General features: G+C 38.7%; 1 protein-coding gene and 1 long non-coding RNA gene across 2 annotated transcripts in view; one reads left to right on the plus strand and one right to left on the minus strand.

Moving 5' to 3' along the window:
- Window positions 1-182, plus strand: part of LOC119833665 — a 4371-nt gene extending 4189 nt beyond the window's left edge. The window contains exon 2 of the long non-coding RNA XR_005287969.1: window positions 84-182. This is a non-coding gene — a long non-coding RNA (uncharacterized LOC119833665). The remainder of the gene's footprint in view (window positions 1-83) is intronic.
- Window positions 183-1217: 1035 nt separating this feature from the next.
- On the minus strand, window positions 1218-19806 carry LOC119833327 (probable phospholipid-transporting ATPase IA). The gene is made up of 22 exons (XM_038357312.1): window positions 19754-19806; window positions 18626-18823; window positions 18122-18246; window positions 17747-17899; window positions 17491-17600; window positions 16605-16778; window positions 15977-16154; window positions 15039-15212; window positions 14781-14956; window positions 14353-14484; window positions 13862-14020; window positions 13012-13209; window positions 12399-12557; window positions 11884-12020; window positions 11245-11365; window positions 10434-10625; window positions 9615-9733; window positions 9262-9396; window positions 8188-8286; window positions 4935-4997; window positions 2724-2812; window positions 1218-1447 (listed from the first exon to the last, which is right to left on the minus strand). Exons 1-22 carry the CDS (start codon window positions 19804-19806, stop codon window positions 1353-1355), a joined length of 3039 nt encoding a protein of 1012 aa, XP_038213240.1. The 3' UTR covers window positions 1218-1352.
- Between the last annotated feature and the right edge of the window lie 990 nt (window positions 19807-20796).

The raw sequence follows: 20796 nt of genomic DNA on the forward strand, positions 1-20796 counted from the left end.
CTTGGCGAGGGACCAAAACGCCCGTGTTCCCGAAGGAAGTCGCGCCAGTCTATCACCAAGTGCACCAATGTAACTAGAACTAGGTAGTTATACAATAATGATATTACAATTAAAATAAATAAACTATAACCTCTAAAAATTATACATGAATTATAAATTTATCATGGATAGGATATATCCATGAAAAATTATCCATACTTGATAACAAAATGTAAAGTATCAGTATTTAAAATTAAATAACATGCAATAAAAATATGTTATGCAATAAAATTTATGTTTAAGACTGGCTACCCAATGTCATTATGCTGAAAAAGTCGTTGCTTCTAGTGTAAAAAATATTCTAATAAGTCATGTTTGTGAAGTTTTCTCGATCTCAAGCTGTTATCTCAGCATTTACCAATATTGTCACTTATTATTTATTGAAACATTCAACTCTTAAATAGATTCACATTATTGTTGCTTGGCAACACTTAATTATAGTAAAATACGATTATTTAAACAGTAGAGAAGGTATATGCTCTTTGTTTTCTATTAAAATTAAATAGAGAAGCGACAAATAGATTAAATAAATACAATAAAACGTTCCTAAACTGTTCATTAATATGAAGAATATTTGTACTGATATTATAATAGTTAGTTTTGGCATCACTTTTATTGATAGTAATATCAATAAAAAGGATTCACTTCTGTCAAAAAATTGGAATTTAAAATGTGATTAGTGAGAGGATACATTATAATGTTTTATATCTATACAATAAATTATATTTACTTATCAATAAAAAATTATATTTATACACGCTGTAGAACTTAGAAAAAATAATTAAATGTTATAAAAATTAAACACTCAATGAATTTCACGTTGATGTTCTATGTTTTAGAATAGACAATGCATTCAAATTAACAACTTGGTTAGCCCTCTAATTTGAAATGACACAATTATAAAACATTTAGCAAAATAACCTTCAAAACTTTGGTCGATCATTCGTGTCAATAAAAATATAGATATAAATTATAAACGTGTATTGGTCACAAGACTACACGACAGCGGTCTGTAGTTTATAAATAAACTACCGAATTATAAAAGATAAAGCAACATCCATCTACATACAAAAAAAAGAATAAGTTATTAAACGACACAAAATTTGGTTCAGATCTTGAGTGGTCAATACACGATTACCGATCTATTACAACAAATACGATAATCACTACAGTACATAGAATAAAATTCTCGTAAAATATTCAATATCCGCCGATACACTCGACTGTACGTTAAAATGCGTGTAAAATGATATAGTAGTGCGTATGCGCGCGAGTGTACCGCGTGGTCGCCGGGAGATAGTGGGGGGGTCAACTCAGGAGAGCCCTCTGGGCTGACTCGTGTCGTACGCGCGGATGACGTCCGCCTGCGACACGCTCGCGCCTTCCTCTTGCGAGAACGCGAATCCATCTGTCACAAACAAAACGTTAGTACCAATCCGGGCAGGTCGTCATGCATCGATGCGTGCAGGCATGATGTCCATGTTCGGTGTATCTCGAGTGCTTTAATGTGAATTAAGCTTGTTTTGTTTTCATGGTTTGCGATCAATCTTAAAGGTGGATAAGCCTATTGTCAAATAAAATAACTGTGTCTATAAAATTTGTGGACATAAATTGCTAAGAATCGTGTTATAATTATGTTCATAAATTTAGCCTTTCTAGGAGTGAGAAAGGAAGTGTTTTATTAATAATTATTATTACTATCGTTTTCTGTAAAAAGTTGTCTTACATTGTTCTGGATTTATAGTCACAGCGCGACTATATAATAAAAAAACAAACTAAGATTACTTTTCAAATAACATTGCGAGTTTCAATGTAATTTTCGTTAAATATGTATGACGCTATTTGTAAACAAAAGAAAAGAAAATCTTATTACCTTTATGATTTTCATTTACATGCGCTTGAATGTATATACTACTCAGTAAATAATGACAAACAGTTTGTAAGTGGTCCTTGTACTTAAATAATAGTTGAAATATTTAAACACGCAAGGTTACTTTACAGTAGAGGCCGGCGAAATACTTGAACATTACCTACGCTGACCATTTCGGTCCCTTTAGGGCGGGGCATGAAATGCGGCTTACATGAATTCGGAAAAACTATTTCTCGCTAATGACTAGGGTACGTAGAGTAGGCTAGATGTCAGAAAATTGTAAATAAAATCTACAATGGTCTATAGTAAGTGGACGATTTTGGAAACTCAAACAGAATTATAAATAAATATCCTTGATTAGAATGGTCATCTATAGTTATAATTACATGAACTCTATCTTGATACTACATGCTCGGAATTAGGGACCCCAAAGTGCCTAACTCCGAGCAAGTGCATTTTCTTATTGGACAAATATTTGTCTTTGCGATATCTTGAATGAGAACAAACGTTTTGAGTAATTTGGACTAATTATCCGTACTTTATTGAAAATACTGACATACTTCGTTTTGATAACCATTCTCTCGAATAGAATAACTTTAAATTTGACCAAGATCATAAACAAATCTTGAAAATTCTAGGTGATTTCTCAAGGAACTTTGACAGGATATCGAGTCATAGCAAGGTCCTAAGACAGTTTTGGAGAACAAGTGTTTGGTAGTTAGTGGACTGCATTAAGGTAGGCGTATCTAGATCCTGAAGCGCCAGGTCAGCTAGTAACAGGCAAGTATTCGCCAGCCAGCGGTGCGCTACTCACGCGAGAGCTCGAGCTCCATGTTGGCGCGCGTGGCCCGGCGCCCGAACACGCTGCGCACGTTCTGCAGCAGCCGCGCCGTCTCCGTGAGGCTACACACACCCCAACGTAAGCTTGTGCAGCGATTTGTGCCTTATGTACTTGGTATACGGTTCGCATTCGTATCGCCGGTTCGCTGTGCTTTGCGATTCAGTATTGGCATGATGGTTAATAGAAAAAGGTAGACCATCGTGGTCGCATTTGCTAACTGACAAAATGATGGTAATTGATAGTCTGTGTGCTATTATATTATTTTAAAACAAACATTTTACCCATAAATGTTTAGTGTCATCCGGTATATGTACTGTGTACCATTTGTATCATAGAGTTGAAGTAAAAGAACCAGTGTATACAATAAGTATATGTCATTTCCCAAATACCATTGAAATATTTTCTTTAACACAATACTAAATCCCAACGCACGTTGACTATACTAACGTCACAGGCTAACTACAAATAAAGCGGATGTGTGGGCAAGCACATGCAAAGCCATGCACGCTAGGTGTTGGGCCCAACAGTGGGCTAGGTCATACTTACACTGCGCTAACCTGACGAGGGCGTGGCTTGCGTCCGCGCGGCTAAACACACACGCGATTAGTTTTTGTTGGCCAATAGACGCTTACTGGTTACTACTGGTTTAACTTAAAGTGCCCATTAACATCAAATTGTATTTATAATATTTAGAATTAGGTTTCTCAACACTGTCTTAGTGTGGTTAGAATTGTAAATTGATACAAAATATGAATGAATATTTCAGTTACCATCTCTTTATATACGACAAATTTGTTAATGAATCTTGTTTCTAATGTATGCCACCAATATTCAGAGTCCAGCGTATCTATAATCTCAACTTTCCAATAAACTAATATAAGGAGCAAGACAAGTAAGCGTCTAATGGTCCCTTCCATGTATCCTGGTTAAAGAGATTAAAATAAAAATCATTCCAGAAACCCAAGCCAATGTGGCCCCTATGTTCCTGACGTAATCTTTCCTCACGCTACAATAAACTAGACACTTGTAAATCAACAATTTATTCATAAATACAAATTCACACTCGCTTAAAACTATCTCAAGAAGGCGGACGAGTAGTTAACCCGCAAATTTCCAAAACAAATAAACTAAAAATTTCCATTCGCCTTTGTGAAACACGGAACATAAAACTACATCGTAAGAACTGAAGATTATTACCAATTGTAGAAAAATAAAAAATAAAAATAAAATAGGAAGAAAGAAACAAAAAACGAATTGTGACATTTACAAATGACTCTATATATAATATGTGCAAAATAATTGAAGAAAAAGCTAAAAAGCATTCACTAATGCTACTACTTACATGAGCTCGATACAGTATTTATAGAAAAAAATGAATAATTTCAAGATTGCACTTTCTATTAATCCTAGTTAGGCCATGCTTTAATTGTGATTGACCTAATCAGTGTGTCTCTTTCATACTCAATCAATTTGACAGTAGGAGGAGGGGGAGAAAACATCCCTGATATTGTATTTGCAAAGAATATAAACTTAGTTTTTTCAATGACTTTGTTTGTTCAATGACAAATTACTTCATAACAATTTTCAATTCACTATATTTATCACACAAGTTTCGTTGACATATAATTATATTCGACATCTGATAACTAATTCGATATATGAGGATATTTTATTCTTATGTACAAAAACACCAATATATATAAGTTTCTAAGAGTAACAATCAAACCCCAATTCCTTTTATAATACTATAATGATAGTTGTTTAGAAAAATGCATTATTTTCAGCCCCGAGTTGCCTCAGCAACAACATTAAGTACTAAAAATGATATATTTTCAGTTACTTATCCTAAACACAGATATTTTAGTCTTTAGAATAAAATTGATATTTCATAAAGCTTAACAATACACAAAAATTTTTGTACAAACAACTCTAAATGCAAATTGTACTACAACAAACTAGCAACAACAACAACTCCCTAGCGTATAGGCCACATTTAGCTATGAAAACTCACTTCTACGCATCAGACTTATGATAAATTTTTCACTAATTACATCCAATCAGTCATATAAACAGTTCGATTAGGAACAACAACGATATTAGCTTAATAATAGTTTTAACACATTTTTCTTTATTCTTTACGATTTAGCCTATGGAAGTCGTCTACAGAAGACAAGCTACAGTTACCACTTGACCGCCGACACGCCGCTTACGAGGTACTTCAAGTGGCGCCACCTCGCGGCCAAATCGCTAAACATCGATATAAACAAATATAAAAATATCACAACGCCAATATACTGTATTCGTGTGGAAATCGTGTCGGAATGTACGTCTGATTTAAATGCTAAATCTAAATATGGAGGAACAATTCGTGAGAAAAATAGATTTTTGTGTCGTTTGCTGTCGCTGTAGAGATTGCGCATTGGAATATGTGTGTTTGAGCATTCGTTATAGCTTTTAACAATACATGAGTAGGTAGACAAAGGGAAAAAGTTATCATTTGTACTAAATAAATACTAATGCGTTAACAAATACAATCTTTTCAACGACATCGTGCGCTCTTCAGAATGTACGAGTATATACAATGAGATGGTGTACATTACATCTAGCTTCTAGCCTTTCATAGTGTATTCACAGAATACGTTTCAATAAATAAATTCCATTATTCAATTCCGATCACTCACAACGTGGTAAAGGAGGCCGCAGGACTGCTCGACATAAATATTACAATTAACATCCGATCAGTATAAAATTTGTAAATACATCAGTCGATCGTACATCAATTCGCACTAAAATATCGATAAACAGGAGATTCGACAGGCGAGCAGACGCGTGCCCCCCTCACCCGACGACAGCGAACTGTCATATAACGTGCGAGACGCGGCGGCGCGGCGGGCGCGGGGGGCGCGCGCGCGGGGAGCCGCCGCGGCCGTTCCGTGCGTCGCCATTTTGCGCGCCGCCGCCATTTTGTGTGCCGCCGCCATTTTGTGCGCGGCGCGGACTCGGGCCGTCCTCGGGCGCGACCCGCCGCCGCCACGCGAGCCCGCGCGGGGATTCACTGCGCCACAATCAACGTTCAACGCTACCCTACCGTGCTCACGTGCTCACGTGTGCCTGGTGCGTGCCCGTACTGAGATAGCACTAACTGTACTCAGACAGCTCGTCTGCTACGTGGATACATCGCGCCGGAACGAAAACAACAACACGCTATTGCTACCAAATTGTACGTGGAGTTGTAAATCCATCTTCTAATATAACTATTGTTATTAATAGCGCCAACGAAAACAAACAATAAAACAAGTATTCACTTGAAATTTAAAACAAACATTTTTCTATACATTTAAAAGCTCGTTTAGAACTAAACACATACAGGCGACTATGTTAGCTCTATTATGTATTCTATTAAAAAAATAATAATAAACATCGACACACCATGCGTATTATCTCAGGACGGGTCCGCAAGCGAGTGCGGGCGGTGCAAGCCAAATAAAAATAAACTAAAATCAAAAACTATACTAAAACGTGCACACAAACATTTTATCGTGTTTGGATTTCCCAATAGCAATTTTAAAATCAAAGTATCTATATTACAATACCCGACATATATATAACAAATAATCGTTAACGATCATGACTCTTTCATGTGCCATAATTAAAGTTAATGCCTTTATGTTGTTTATTTAAAAGCTTTTTAATATATTTGTATAATCAGTCGTGTTAGAATACAATAAACAAACAAATGGTAAAATTTAATAATTACCCCGAAATGTATCTTAAAACAACTACAGATTTTAAAATGCTAGAAAAATCCAAATACGATAGGTGTATGTCACTGATGTATTGTTTATCAATTATGTGTATTTTCATTTATAATTATATACTTGAGTGATACTGAGACAGGGAGGGGGCTATACACTAGCTTTATGTAAGAAAGAGATGCTATATATTATGATATCCTTGTCCCTTTTCACCTTAAAAATTTAAGCGAGTACTTTTTTACATGATATAAAATGTAAATAACACATGACACCAATAAGTAAGGAAGAAAATCGCATTGAAATATAAAAATTTGTCTTTTGATATGATATAATTGCATCCCTTCCTACATTAGGATACATCTAATGGTATATATGAAAATCGATATAGTACAAAAAATTATACATACTAATTATATATCACAAAACAAACATAAAAACAATATACAAAACAAAAAGACAATGAGTTGAGAAGCCATCTTTGGATCTTTAATACTTTAATGAGGTTAAAATTATTAAGAAAATATACAAAATCGTTATTAATATCTTCAATGTAGAAGGTCGTCTGTCCGTTTATTTCACACGACTCTATTGCTATCTACATTGAAACTTATGTTATTCAAGATAAAATACATGGCAACTATGGCTGCCCAAAACCACGTTTTATGGACTTAAACATATTTTCCATGTAGTCACCATTAATTGTAATTTTATGTCTTACTAAAATCAAAACTCTCTGTACGTTCTTGTTATTTCTATAACAATGTTTGAAGAAAAATAATTTTGAAGAACTACTTTGAGAAAACGTATAAGATACAATGTGTTACAAAATGGCTTCCCAACACAATAAAAGTAAGAATTGTCACACTAAATGCAGTACTGCGATTACATATGAGTGCGTTAATATACAATATACACTAATTTATATGAACCTATTTAAAATAATGAGTAAAAATAAAATAAAGTTAATAAAAATAAATATAATATCACCATATTTTGTGTATGTTAATTTGTATTATTAATAATTGTAGTTGAATTGTTGTTTCAGTCATATAAATGCATTCAAATTTTATACTTTACTCATAGAAAGAAAACATTGGATACATGTATATAACTGAATATTTATAAGTATATTAAAATAGTTTTTTTCGAACTGTTACATCAAAAGTGTACAATTCACTTAAAAACACGTTGACACGACACCGACACGACATTTAATCGTAAGGGAATATGAAGACTCTTCACTCAACGTAATGTGTAACTTAAGAAGTATACGTGCAACCCGCATATTTCATAACCAACAACCAACCAATTTACCAACCACCATTTATCACCTGTACCCAATTTAACTATTATTATAAATGCAATTAAATCTTGCGAGGAAGAATCATAATATGTAAATGACAATGTAACATTGGACCTGATATAACTTCAGCATTTGCAAAAAGTTTCACTACTGATGCGATCTATAATTTTGATTAGAGTTGTCAATTTTTTTTTTTTTCAACAACCGAACAAAAAATGTGCGATGTTAACTGATTGTTTTATTTCTGACAATGTTGTTGTTTACAGTCTGAGTATAAAAAAAAAAAAAATCGAAATAACTTTTTGCGACAGAAATCCACACAAACGATATAAAACATCGCACCGGTGTCGTGCGGTCGCATAGCAAGCGTGTAACTCACGAGTGTCTCGGGTGCGAGAGCAGCGCGGCGGGGTCGCGCTTCTTTATCTCGCTCTCGCGCACCGCCTCCGTCGTCGTTTTGAACGCCGAGTTGTGGATGCTGGAAGTTGACGGAGCTCTGTGTTAGTGGTGTATAGCACTGGGAAGGGTCTACTATTACTCTCAATTATGTATTCTCCCGATTTGCACTATAACTACAGTACTATGCAAACACCGATTATATAACGCCTCGTTTCTTATCCCTTTTTACTTTTAAACACAACGTATCGACATTTGACGATACACTATTTATTAATAACTTGTACGCACTCAGAAACTCATTACGCAACACTACAAAATTATTTAACGCATTACGTTTCTAATATACGATAACTAAAGTACATGTATCGGATACTTCAACTACAACAGTCACTAAGCCCAATAGTGTGTCTATATGAAACACAAGTAAGTATCCCAAAGGTGTAAGTTGTCGCTAGGCAGTGCGCACACGCACGCACAGGCACGCACAGGTCTGCGTCCCCGCGGCAGCGCGGCGCGGGCGGCGCGGGGCGGCGGACTTCAGTTTTCTCCGCGCCGCCCTGCTCTTGGGGCACTGTACTCTTCCGTAACCAAAATATCCAGCTATTCTGATCCGAATTAAGTTTTTCTATTTATTCTCGCTACTGATGTCCTTCGAGGGCGATCTGACTTGCTATTTTTAATAATCGAACAATCGATATTACGATGTCCCATTTTATAATAGATATGAACTATAAAGAAGATATCAGAAAGAATCTAAGATTATCATCATCAAGATAGAATGCAGGACTAAATAGCATTCCTACTTGTGTTTATGCATTCGTATATATTTTATTGTCCTCAGCTAAATAGGTCGGACGCATTTTTATATATTAATAATTACAGTACATGCATTATTTTTCTATAAATCTCATAATAGTCCAAAGTGCAGTAGGTGCAATGGTGTTGTTAAAGTCGAGAGATGTAGGGATGTGTGGGGAAGACCTTAGGAGCGGTGTGTGGTGTGTGGTGTGTGGTGTGTAGTGTGCGGAGTGGGTGTGTGTGTGGGTGTACTCACACAGTGATGAGCAGGTCGGGCACGAGCGTGGCGAGCGGCACGAGCGGCAGCGCGAGCCAGAACACGAGCGAGGTGCACACCATGCGGTCCATGCCGCGCATCACCGCGCCGATCAGCACCGTCGGGTACAGGTTGCTGAACATTTTCGATTATCTCATTCATTATTCATCATTTATGTGCAGTACATGGTACCACACAAACATGCTAGTCTGCGCGTACTATGCGGTTCAACTGAGAATAGGAACGTCCACGTCCTTCTGTCTCAATTTCATGTCAACTTTCACATTATCTAAATATAAAACAACGTGAAAATATTATAACATAATTTTTAATAAAAAGTAACGCCATCTCACCTGTAGATGACAATGAACAGGATCCAGAGCGCCACCGAGCCCCATATGGACACGTGCGTGACCCACGTCCACGAGTGCGTGGCCAGCCCCGCCTTCAGGCACACCGTCGCCACTACGTACTGCGGGACGGGTTTTTTTTATTTAATAGGAAAAAAGGGCAGCGTCGTCAACGAAACGTCGCCTATATGCATTAGCAATTATGGATGAGAATCTGTTGCCAACCTCAATACATGATTCCAATCATGAACGGTAACGATGCAGAACAGAGAAGGTTTTCGTAGAGAATTGGGCGTAACTTGATATGATTTAAACCAATCTCTAGATTCGTGATAATCGTTGATTTTGGTTAAAACTGGCATAGATTTTCCTATGAGTTATAACAACAATCACAACATTTTAAAATTCATACAATAATACATGTGTGACGTGTCAAAGCGACGACTCACACTGTACTATAATAGTGTCACTGGTGTTAGGTGTGATGTGTTAGTGGGCGTGTGAGGATGTGTGACTCATAGAGGTGATTGTTGTCACTCATAGCGTGGTTTAGTGTCAGTGACACACGTGTGTGACGTGTCAGAGCGCGTGCGAGAGCGTGTGACTCACAAGTTTCAGTTTCAATCGCTATAATTGTTGGGCACGTACAGTTTTCCATAGTGTCACTGCTATTAAGTGTGACGTGAGTGTGCCTGTGCGTGTGCGTGTGTACGAGTGTGCGTGTGTGCGTTTGCGTGTGCGCGTGCGTGTGCGTGTGAGCGTGCGTGTGCGTGTGCGCGTGCGTGTGCGCGTGCGTGTGCGCGTGCGCGTGCGTGCACTCACGGTGTAGACGAGGTTGCCGAGCACGAGGTAGCCGCCGTCGCGGCCGCTGGGCCACAGCACGTGGTGCGAGGTGAGCAGCACGGGCAGCCAGAACAGCAGCACGGAGTGCAGCAGCGCGTTCACCGCCCACACCCAGAACACGCGCACGTTGAACAGCAGCCCCTGCTGCGACGGGATGTACAGCACCGGGTGCTGCACCACGTGTTGCGTTTCGTGTTATATTATAAAGAGTTAACATTATCTTCTTTGCTTTTTATTATTTAAACTCATTATACGACCGACTTGAAATTCTTATGAGTAGTAGTAGTACCACAGTCTAATAATCTATACAGTCATGCAACGTCAACGTAAGGTCCATGTACGCTTCTGCAAATAGATAGCCGACTTTAAACTGGATAGGAATTCATGGCATGCTACTATCTCACGTCGCCCCACTTCTGTGGGGTGCGTACCTCCTCGGTGTTACCTGTGCCCACCCAATTTGTGCCGAAGCTGTTCGACTCCCACATACTACTAAATGCATTTATAATATTCTAATGAGATTGATTTATTTGTTTGTTTGTTTCTATATAATTAAAGAACTACTCCAACGAAGTTAAGAATAGTTTTATCATAAGAAAACTTTATTGCGTGCATATTATGTATGCCTATCAGTTCTCGTCTCAAAATTGTTAAGTGTAGATCAAAAATTTAGGATTAAACGTGATGCTATGATTAGCTGATATGTATTCATGTATCCCCACAAAAAACATCCAAAATTTCGAGAATTCAAATAAATCCAACCGCTCTAATAACCCACTCTCCCACTTACCCTTATCATAATTTCCGGAGAGCAAATCTTATCGAAGAGTCCAATAGCGAAGGGCGGCAGAGCTGTGAAGATGACGTTGTAGAAACCTATCGTCCATCGCTCGAACAGAATTTGACCAGACCTGGAAGTATACGACTTAAATTCTTTATCCTTCTTCACTTCTGTCTATCTCCTAGTGCTAGATTATTTTTATGTTTATTTAAATATTATTCAAACACGTGCGCTCAGGAAATCAGTACTTATTAAATTTGCTTAGCACAAATATGACAAAAGATTCAATGTCTCAACTCAACAAGAAGTGGACACTAATTTTGAAGGGGTTATAACAATGTCATAAATATGTTAAGACCTTTTGGATAAGAATCATTGGAAATATCTTATCGAGACTTATTTCCCATTGAGATGACATATTACGATACTAGCTGCTGCTCCGCGGTTTCACCCGCGTAAGTCATGTAACCCGTAGAAAAATCGAGATAATAACTTGCCTATGTGTTACTCCACTTGTCCAGCTATCTATGTACCAAATTTCACTGTCATCGGTTTTTGCGTGAAAGAGTAACAAACATCCATACATACATCCATCGATACTTACAAACTTTCGCGTTTATAATGTTAGTAGGATTAAAGCGAACTCACCACGCAGAGTATATAGCGAACCAGAGCTCGATGACGTAGAGGCAGATGTTCTTGTAGAAGGAGTAGAGGATCAGCTTGCTGATGCGCGAGTAGTTCCACGCGCCGTGCACCAGCAGCAGGCGGAGGAGGAAGCGGAACTGGTGAGCATATCACGTTATTTTTATCAATGTGGTGAAATGTTTATTGGAGAGAGGGAGGAAAATAGAGAGAAAGTGATATCAATTATTGCATATTTGCAAGCGTTGAATTTCCGGACAGTTAAAGTCCTTGAAAAAAGTTGGTTCGATATTTATGCAAAAAATCTGCCATAGTTTTACTGTGCCTGACAAATACATTGTCTTCTGTTATCCTGCCCAGAGATGTGCAAGATAATTGGTAGGTCGTAGTAGGTCCCTAGCTAGGTAGGTAGTAAGGGTGTCATATATCTACGGAGAGAGGAGTGGTCTGAGGACGGTGGGGCGAGGCATGCGAAGGTTGTCCCGTCAGTGGGGAGCTGTGGGACAGCGCGGGCGCACCTGCGCGATGCTGTAGTCGGAGGCGCAGACGGCCTGCAGCCCCTCGACGCCGGAGATGCCGACGCCGACGGAGGCGCGCTGGATCATCGCCACGTCGTTGGCGCCGTCGCCGATGGCCAGCGTCACCGCGCCCGTCGCGCGCGACACCATGTCCACCACCTGCCCATACGGGGGGGACGTTCATGTCAATTTCTTATCATCATCCTCGTTTGTTCCCACTACAGGGACGCGATATTAATTGAAAAATTGTTTATAGAAAAATAAGACACAAGAAATCGATCGAACAAAGGTATTGTAATAAACACTTCAAATGTACACAATAGGTTGACGTTAATGATGGTGTATTATTTATATATTCAATATCACATTTATGCGAATTATTTTGTACATTACTTATGAACTCGTAAAAAAATAATTTAAATTGTTATCTGTTTATCTATAGTCTCCATAACGATTATTGTTGTTCTATCAGAAGTTTCATCTGCAGTAAAAGTATTATAATACAAGTTATTTATATTTTAGAAAACAAAATATTGGCTAAAATCAAGAAATAATCCATATACTAGTTACAACGGTCAATATCATTGCAAAAAAAAATCCACATATATCAAACCTCAGCCTTCTGTATGGGCGACACTCTGCAGCACACGACCACCTTGCAGGAGACGCACAGGTCCAGGAAGTCCTTCTTCAGGTCGCACCCCATCGCGTACTTGAGCGTCTTGCCGTCTATCACCAGCGCGATGTCGTTCTGCTTGCGCAGGTTCTCGCCCAGCTCTGCGCAGTTCCGGGACAGGCTCTCTCGCGTGCCCTGGGGTATCAATGCTTCCAATATATAGGGGCAGTTGGAAAGAATAAGGTGCGTATGTATTTGAATATTTTTTTTTATATATAGTGTTTAGTCTGATGGTGAGCGATCATGAATATTCGCAGAGATAGTGGCTCTGTGAATGCCTGGCTCTGGGAAGAAGAAGGGGAAAGAAATGACGACTGGAAAGGAGGATTGGACTGGGAAGGTTGTGGAAAAGGAAACGGGTCTCCGGCTCCCCTACTCCCCGTACGAAACACAAAAGCATACTATTATTTCACGCCAGTTACCTGTGGGGTGTGATACTTCCCCGGTGCGATTTGACCCAAATTCATGCCGAGGCGTCGACTCTCTTATTAAAGATTGACTTAAGCTTAAGAAAGATATAAACGTCATATTGCTACACTATAATAATTTATCACCCAGTGCTTTTAAAAATGTCGAATTAATATCCAGCTCTTTTTTAATTATGAAGAAGAAATAATGAAGTAATGGCTCTCACAAGAAAGAATTAGCTTAAGACATATAGGCTCTCCTTGTGCTTCCTGCTTTCTGAACAAACATGTCATAGCATTGAATCCATAACACTTAAGTTCCACTATCCTGACCACTGCCACAAAGGTTAATTCTTTGGAAATGCTGGATGGCGTCTCACATCCAAGCTGTCCTCGTTGAGCAGCACGAGCGGCATGGCGGCGTGTATGAGGCGCGCCGAGTGCGCGATGTTGATGGCCGTCTCCTGCTTGTCGCCCGTCAGCACCCACACGTTGATGTTCGCCTGCAGCAGCGACGCTATCGTTTCCGGGACACCGTCCTGTGGGGTGCGATTTCATTATAAATTCATCCTACTTTGAAATCATTAGTCTTTCATAAATACAGAGATAAGGGAAAATATTTCTCGCGTAGCGGGTTTCGAAAGTATATTTTTCGCATTTGCACACTAAAAACAGTATTTGAATCAGCTATCCTAGATTGTTACTACATTCTGGAATGTATATTTGGGAGTGAGACCATGTACGCTACAAAACGCTCAAATGTTAATTGCACGCAATAGAAATAAAAACGCGAAGTTTTTAACCGTATTAACTTTCATTATTATAATTTGACAAACAGTTTCTTTATATGCAGATGAACCCGTCACCAGACCTGCAACTTATCCTCGATGGCGGTGGCACCGAGCAGGCGCAGGTTGTTCTCTATCAGCATGGCCGCCTCCTCGATCTTCTGCTCCCGGTCGTGTATCGCTATGCTCGCCTTGTGGTACGTGTTTGACCAATCCTGCGGACATTTCATAAGAATAAGTGAGGGACTTTAATAAGTAGATAATTGCTCCATGCGTAAATTATAAAAAGTGACTTAATTTTTTCTAATTTGCCCCGTGTAGGGAACACTGGGGTATGGAGAAGATGACATACATTTATTTCACTAATCACTCACCTCACCACTGTATCAGGAGGATCATACATTGGAAGATTTCCATTGACGACTTTTTTTTGTTTTTTTTTTTTTATTCTTTTAATAAGTGTCTATTATTGGAAGAACTTCATATAATATGTTTTATACGTTATTCAGACCTTGTAGACGTGCTCGGGCACGTCTGCGGCGGCGAAGACGAGCGTGCGCAGGCCGTCGGCGGCGAAGTGCGCGAGGTGCGCCAGCGTGCCCGCCGCGTAGGGCGCCGCCGCGGCGCCGCCCGCCAGCCGCGGGTAGATCACCGAGTCCGCGCCCTTGCAGTACACCTTGATCTCGCCTGCACACGGACAATACAAACAGGAGGTGTACACGAATATCACACAGCTAAAGAGCTTAATAATGAATCAGTTGGCACGTACCGGTGGGCGTGCGCACGACGACGGACATGCGCTTGCGCGCGGAGGTGAAGGCGAGCACGTGCAGCACGGCGAAGTGCAGGCGCTGGCCGCGCGCCAGCACGCTGACGGCGTGCGGCGTGCGCGCCTCGAACACCCAGCCGAACGCCGCCGCGCCCAGCACCAGCGCGCGCTCGTCTGCGCACGCACAACACGCACAACACTCGCACTTTATACTATTTTTTTTTTAATTTTTTTCCTGCCCCTTTAAGGGTTGCCTATAAGCGATAAAACCCCCTTTTGCATACTTTTAATGTTATGTTCTGCTTCCTTGTTTTTTTCTATATGCAATAATGAATTTCATTTCATTACACTTTATACCTTGTACCGGTGTTCTGAACTGAACTTAGCTGCGGTGCTATTGGCAATATTGTCCTCAGATATACAATAGATTTCGTTATGTGGTATTATAATTAAATTAAAGCAACATCTCTTTTCCACTTTTACATTTGGAAGAATAAATTCAAAAAATTTGCTGTAGTATTCAATAATAAATTATAATTTACTATAAATTAATTGGATATGCGTAAATTAACAAAAATCACTTCATCAATAATTATGCCATATATGTCTACAATAAATTTTATTAATAAAAATCTTCAAACAAAAATATTTTATACATATCAAAGAACGAAAAGGGGTCTAAAATAGATCCCTGCGGCACACCAATAATGGTCGAAGCACCGCAAAAACTTTCTGTAATCACGAAAACGGTTTCTATCTTATTCTGAAAATATAATAACCTATAAATTCCATAGTAACTAGAACTTCCCACAATAAAATGGAATATTCTACACAGACAAATGCTTCGGAGAGGTCACAGAAAATCCCCAAAGCATTTCTTGAATTAAACAATTAACAAGTCAATCTGAGTTTGATGCGATTACATCAAAGCATCTCACCAGGTGAAGCAGCATGATAGTTGATCTTCCCGTCCACCACCTCGGGTATGACGGTGTGGCAGACGGCCAGCATGGTGAGGAACTCCGCTATGTCGTCCGCGCTGGAGTGCTCGCGCAGGTTGTGGTACAGCAGCGTGTCCTCCAGCCGCTCGTTCGGCGCCGGCTTGTTGTATACGATCTGGGAACGCCATGAGATAGTATTTGAACGAGTTAAATTGTTGGGAATGGGAAAGCGTCTATTCAACAAAATATTAAAAAGAAGAAGTAAATGAAGGCCGTTTATGTCTTTTTTTTTTAGATTGGAAATGACTGCTGTAGTTTTTTGATATTTTGAAATTTTCCGCAGCAGGCCCAGTTATCTCTGACATTGTACACACAATATACTCATAAAAAATTATTCATACTTTCTCGTAATCCATACTTTTTTTATCGGTACACTTTATTGAGAAACTATAGTATTTCATTATCTTTCAATGTCTCGATGCGTTCTCAATCACAAAAAATTATTCCATCCACACAAAAAATGGAAAATTTAATTAAAAAACTTGGCGCACCAACACACACATACACACACACACACACTCTGCCACTTATTACACTTATAGGCAGCCGCAGGCGGGCGCAGTACCTCGGCGATGGAGCACTTGTGGAAGTCCATGACGTTGCAGGTGAGCGTGCCGGTCTTGTCGCTGAACACGTAGCGCACCTGCCCCAGCTCCTCGTTGAGGTTGGACGTGCGCGCCATGGCCGGCGTGTCGCTCTCCGCGTGGTACATCTCGCTGTCCATCGCTATGAACTTGGCCTGTCCACGTTTGCGGATAATAATATAATATACATTATTTGTTTATTTGCACGTAAACATTGAATGGAAAACAATAATTCGTTCATTTTCAAATTGGCATGGAGCATGAAACGCCTTGCAACACCTTGCGGTGAGTAGCAGGTGTTTCAGTTTTACAGCATGTTCAACAGTCATTTAACAGCATGAAAAGTTATAAAGTTTTAATGTCAACTAATTTGTCGTTATCAAATCATCTCTTTGGTTTGTCATTATACTATTAAAATTGGTCACATCCAATTTATGACTATGCCAACAGTTGCTTAGCCTACATTTTTTTTTATTCTTACTATAGCGACAACCAAAATACATCATCTCTGAAATATTTCATCTGTATAACTACCACGGTTCATGAGACACAGCCTAGTGACGAAGTCTTAGGAATAGAGTCCCATTTTACCCTTTGAGTACGGAACCGAAAACAATTATGTGAAAAACATGTTTTTCACTGTGGCAATATTGAAAAAAAAAGGAGAAACGAACCAAATATTGAAAAATAAAGTGAAATATATAATAGACTAACTGCGCCCCGTGGTTTCACCCGCACATGTCCGTATCCCGCAGGAATATCGGGATAAATAGAAAGAGCAACAAACACACACGCACATCCTTACAAACTTTCGCATTTATAATAGTAGGATTAGTAGGATATAATAGATATAATAGATTAACTTACTTGAAAAAATCTGACAATTTCAGCAGTTACTTGTAGAGATATGGGTATAAGATTATTGTATAATATTAAAAATGTCAAAAAATTGAATCCGAAGTTTGCATTCTGGGCCTCTGCAACAAACATTCAATCGTTAGAAAATACATTTATCCATAAAATAAAAAAAACTTTTCTATTTCTAGATTTAAAAAAAAACCTTTTATGACAATTTCTTATCTTCAACATTTATAAATACACTGTATGTGTTGATTGCACTAACCTTCCAATGCGATATACCAGTCCGTATTGCTCCGCCGATGTAGCCATAGTTCATTGAAGGCGGCACTGATCAGCGACAAAACTATCAATATTATGAACAGCATCAAAATGTGCGTGTTCGTTTGGCGGTCGATTGATGAACGTTTTAACGGTGCTGAAAGTTTAGAGAGAAATTTGAAAGAACTAGATAAATAAGCATTATAAGATGAAGTAAGATCTTTAATATTAAATAGATCAATAAAAGTTCCTTATTGAAATAAAAAAAGATTTAATCAGAGATACACAATCTCCGTGGATCAAAGTATCAAATCCTTTTCCTTTTCCCAACGATAAGCCACCTCCTTCCAGACAATCTCCTCCATGAACACAAACTCACCCTTAGTGGAGTTCTTCATCAGCTTGGTCTCGTGGCCCGTGTACACGACGGCGGCGAGCACCCAGCCCGTGTTGCGCAACATCGCGCCGCGCTGCAGCATCTGCTCCAGCCCCAACGGTATGGTCCTTCAATACAATTTCGGACACTTAAATATCGAGAAATACCCGTTATGTTTAATGTATTTCACTTTTTCATTTAGAAATTAAAGACTTTAACGGATCTTCAACGCGATTCATTTATTATATTATTTACATTGACACGTTTCGAACACTTTACAGCGAGCGTGGATACGGATATGGATACGACAGTTTTTCATACTTTAAAGTATTTTTTGGTTCTTTACTAGTGACCTGGTTCGGAAATCGTGTTATTAGATTATCAGGATTAACTTTTAGTGAAAATTATTATAAGGTTAAATGAAAACACTTTAAGTAAAATTCAAATGCATAAGTGTTTGGTCCTTCGAGCCGGACACACCTAAAATTCCTCTGTCAAATTACTCACTTCGAATTAGTTTCCTTTAGCATTCCGTTGAACTCATAGAGGTGTCGGTTGGGCGGCTCGCACTGCAGCGTGGCGTGGAAGGCGGCCATTTCTGGCGCGTTCTGCAGCCGCGCGGTGTCCGGGTGCGCCTGCCGCGTCTTGAGGTTCGTTTCGCCATCAAGATTCGATGTTTCGATGAACGCAATGCCTTGCGGTTCGCTGGAAATTTTTATTAAGGATCATATTTTATAGTCCATAGCTATATAATCCATACAATCAATTGTAACGGTGGTTACAAATGGTACGGTAGAGTTCAAGAGTTTTTTGTAGTAAACTTTCACCGATAGAAAAATACATAACACACATATTATATATTATATACAATACCTGAGTGACATAATTTATTTTATTTAAACCGAGGCTGTTTGATGATATTATTTAAACGTAAAATATCTGGCCAAATTATATAACCATGAACCGTCGAAAAGTATTAAAATTCCTACATGTTAAAAGGACGAGTAGCTCGAAAGCAAAATGTGAAATAACTAACGCCCACAAGCATTTAAAACAAATAATTGCAAAAAAGTTTAGCCCATAGCATAAATAACGCGGTCAACGAGATAAATTATAAAAAGATTTAAAATAGGAATAGAAGATAAACCTTTTTATAGATCAATAAAAATAGCTTAACTGCGCGGAACTTTTCAAGTCTACGAAACTTCATTACTTTACGTCCAAAGGTCAATTTCCTGGATGAAACAGGATGACTTTCCGGGATTTTGTCCTATTTATTTATTTGGTGAACTAATAATAGATCTATTAATTCTTGTTCCAAATAAAAGTAAAGTCATTAACTTATTATAGACAGACAAATAGGATAATTTTCATAATTTTTGTTTTATTCTTTAACCGGAGACCCGTATCCTTTTTTCCTTACCCTTCTCAGTCCTTTCGTTTATTCCTCTCGTCTACCCTTTCTTAATCCCTTCCCAATTTAAAGTCGGCAATCCATCTGTAGAGGTATAAGGTCTGCACTTGACCTTACGCCTCTTCAAATGTTCATGGGCGGTGGTAGCGCTTACCATCAGGCGACCCACCAGCCCCATTGCCGACTAAGACATAAAAAAAAAAGTTTGCAATCCACGTTACGTATGTTCATGGGCGGTGGTAGCGCTTACCAGCAGGTAAACCCCCAGCTCCATTGCCGACGATGATAAAAAAAACAAACTGAAATTTTCTGTATTTCTATTGGTACATTTTTTTAATAGACGTCCATACAACGCTACAGTTTCCCCTAGCATGCGTGGAGGTCAACGTGTACACATCACATGTCCGTGGAACAATCACAAGGGACTGGACAATCAAACAAGACATAATTACGTGATGGACATTGGCTATAACGCTGTTATTTTGGTTTTAAACATTGAAACGTAACTATTTGCTACGTAATATAATTTAAAAGCATATGTTTAAGGAGTCTAGGTGATTGAATAAATGTTTGAGTTTAAATTAATAAGGTGTTACTAAAAACCCACTTTTGAACTTAGAATTATTTGTTATAAGAACCATGTAATATTTATGTCGTACAAATTACGCTCAACACTCGTCATTACACCGCATGTGTTCTGTTTACAATTAAATATGTAATAACTTAGAGATTTATCACATCCTTAATTTCATTTAAAATGTATTTTTCAAAAATATGTAAAATTTTCTATTAGGTACTGTATTAATGTATAGCATTATATATAAAAAAGCAGTGGTGGCTCAGTGGTGAGAACCTTGACTTCAAAATCGATAAGTCGGGGTTCGAGACCGGGCGGAGCGTGCAGGAAATAAATTGATTTTTCAATTTATCTGCATATGTGAATAACATCACCACTGCTTAAAACGGTGAAGGAAAACATCGTGAGGAAACCGACATGTCCAAGAATCAAAAGTTCGACGACATGTGACATCTGCCAACCCGCACTTGGCCAGCGTGGTGGATTATGGCCTGAACCCTCATAGGAGGCCTGTGTCCCAGCAGTGGGAACATATATGGGCTGATAATGATGATTATATATATTATTAATACATATATGCTGTGTTCACCTTTAGAAGTTTCAGCACTTACTAAATGATATATATCAAAGGCATTTATTTTTGTATTATATGTAGCGCTATGTCCAGTTTGGTGGAACTAATAAAAA

This window comes from Zerene cesonia, chromosome 17 (assembly GCF_012273895.1).
Source record: "Zerene cesonia ecotype Mississippi chromosome 17, Zerene_cesonia_1.1, whole genome shotgun sequence".
NCBI classification, from domain to species: Eukaryota; Metazoa; Arthropoda; class Insecta; order Lepidoptera; family Pieridae; genus Zerene; species Zerene cesonia.

Coding starts and splice junctions, on each gene's coding strand:
- LOC119833327 (XM_038357312.1), bottom strand. CDS start 19,806: ATGGAGCTGGGGGTTTACCTGCTGGTAAGCGCTACCACCGCCCATGAA. Junction 16,779..17,490: donor AAATTGTCAGATTTTTTCAA/GTAAGTTAATCT, acceptor AAACGTGGACAG/GCCAAGTTCATAGCGATGGA. Junction 8,287..9,261: donor CCCGACCTGCTCATCACTGT/GTGAGTACACCC, acceptor GTCAACTTCCAG/CATCCACAACTCGGCGTTCA.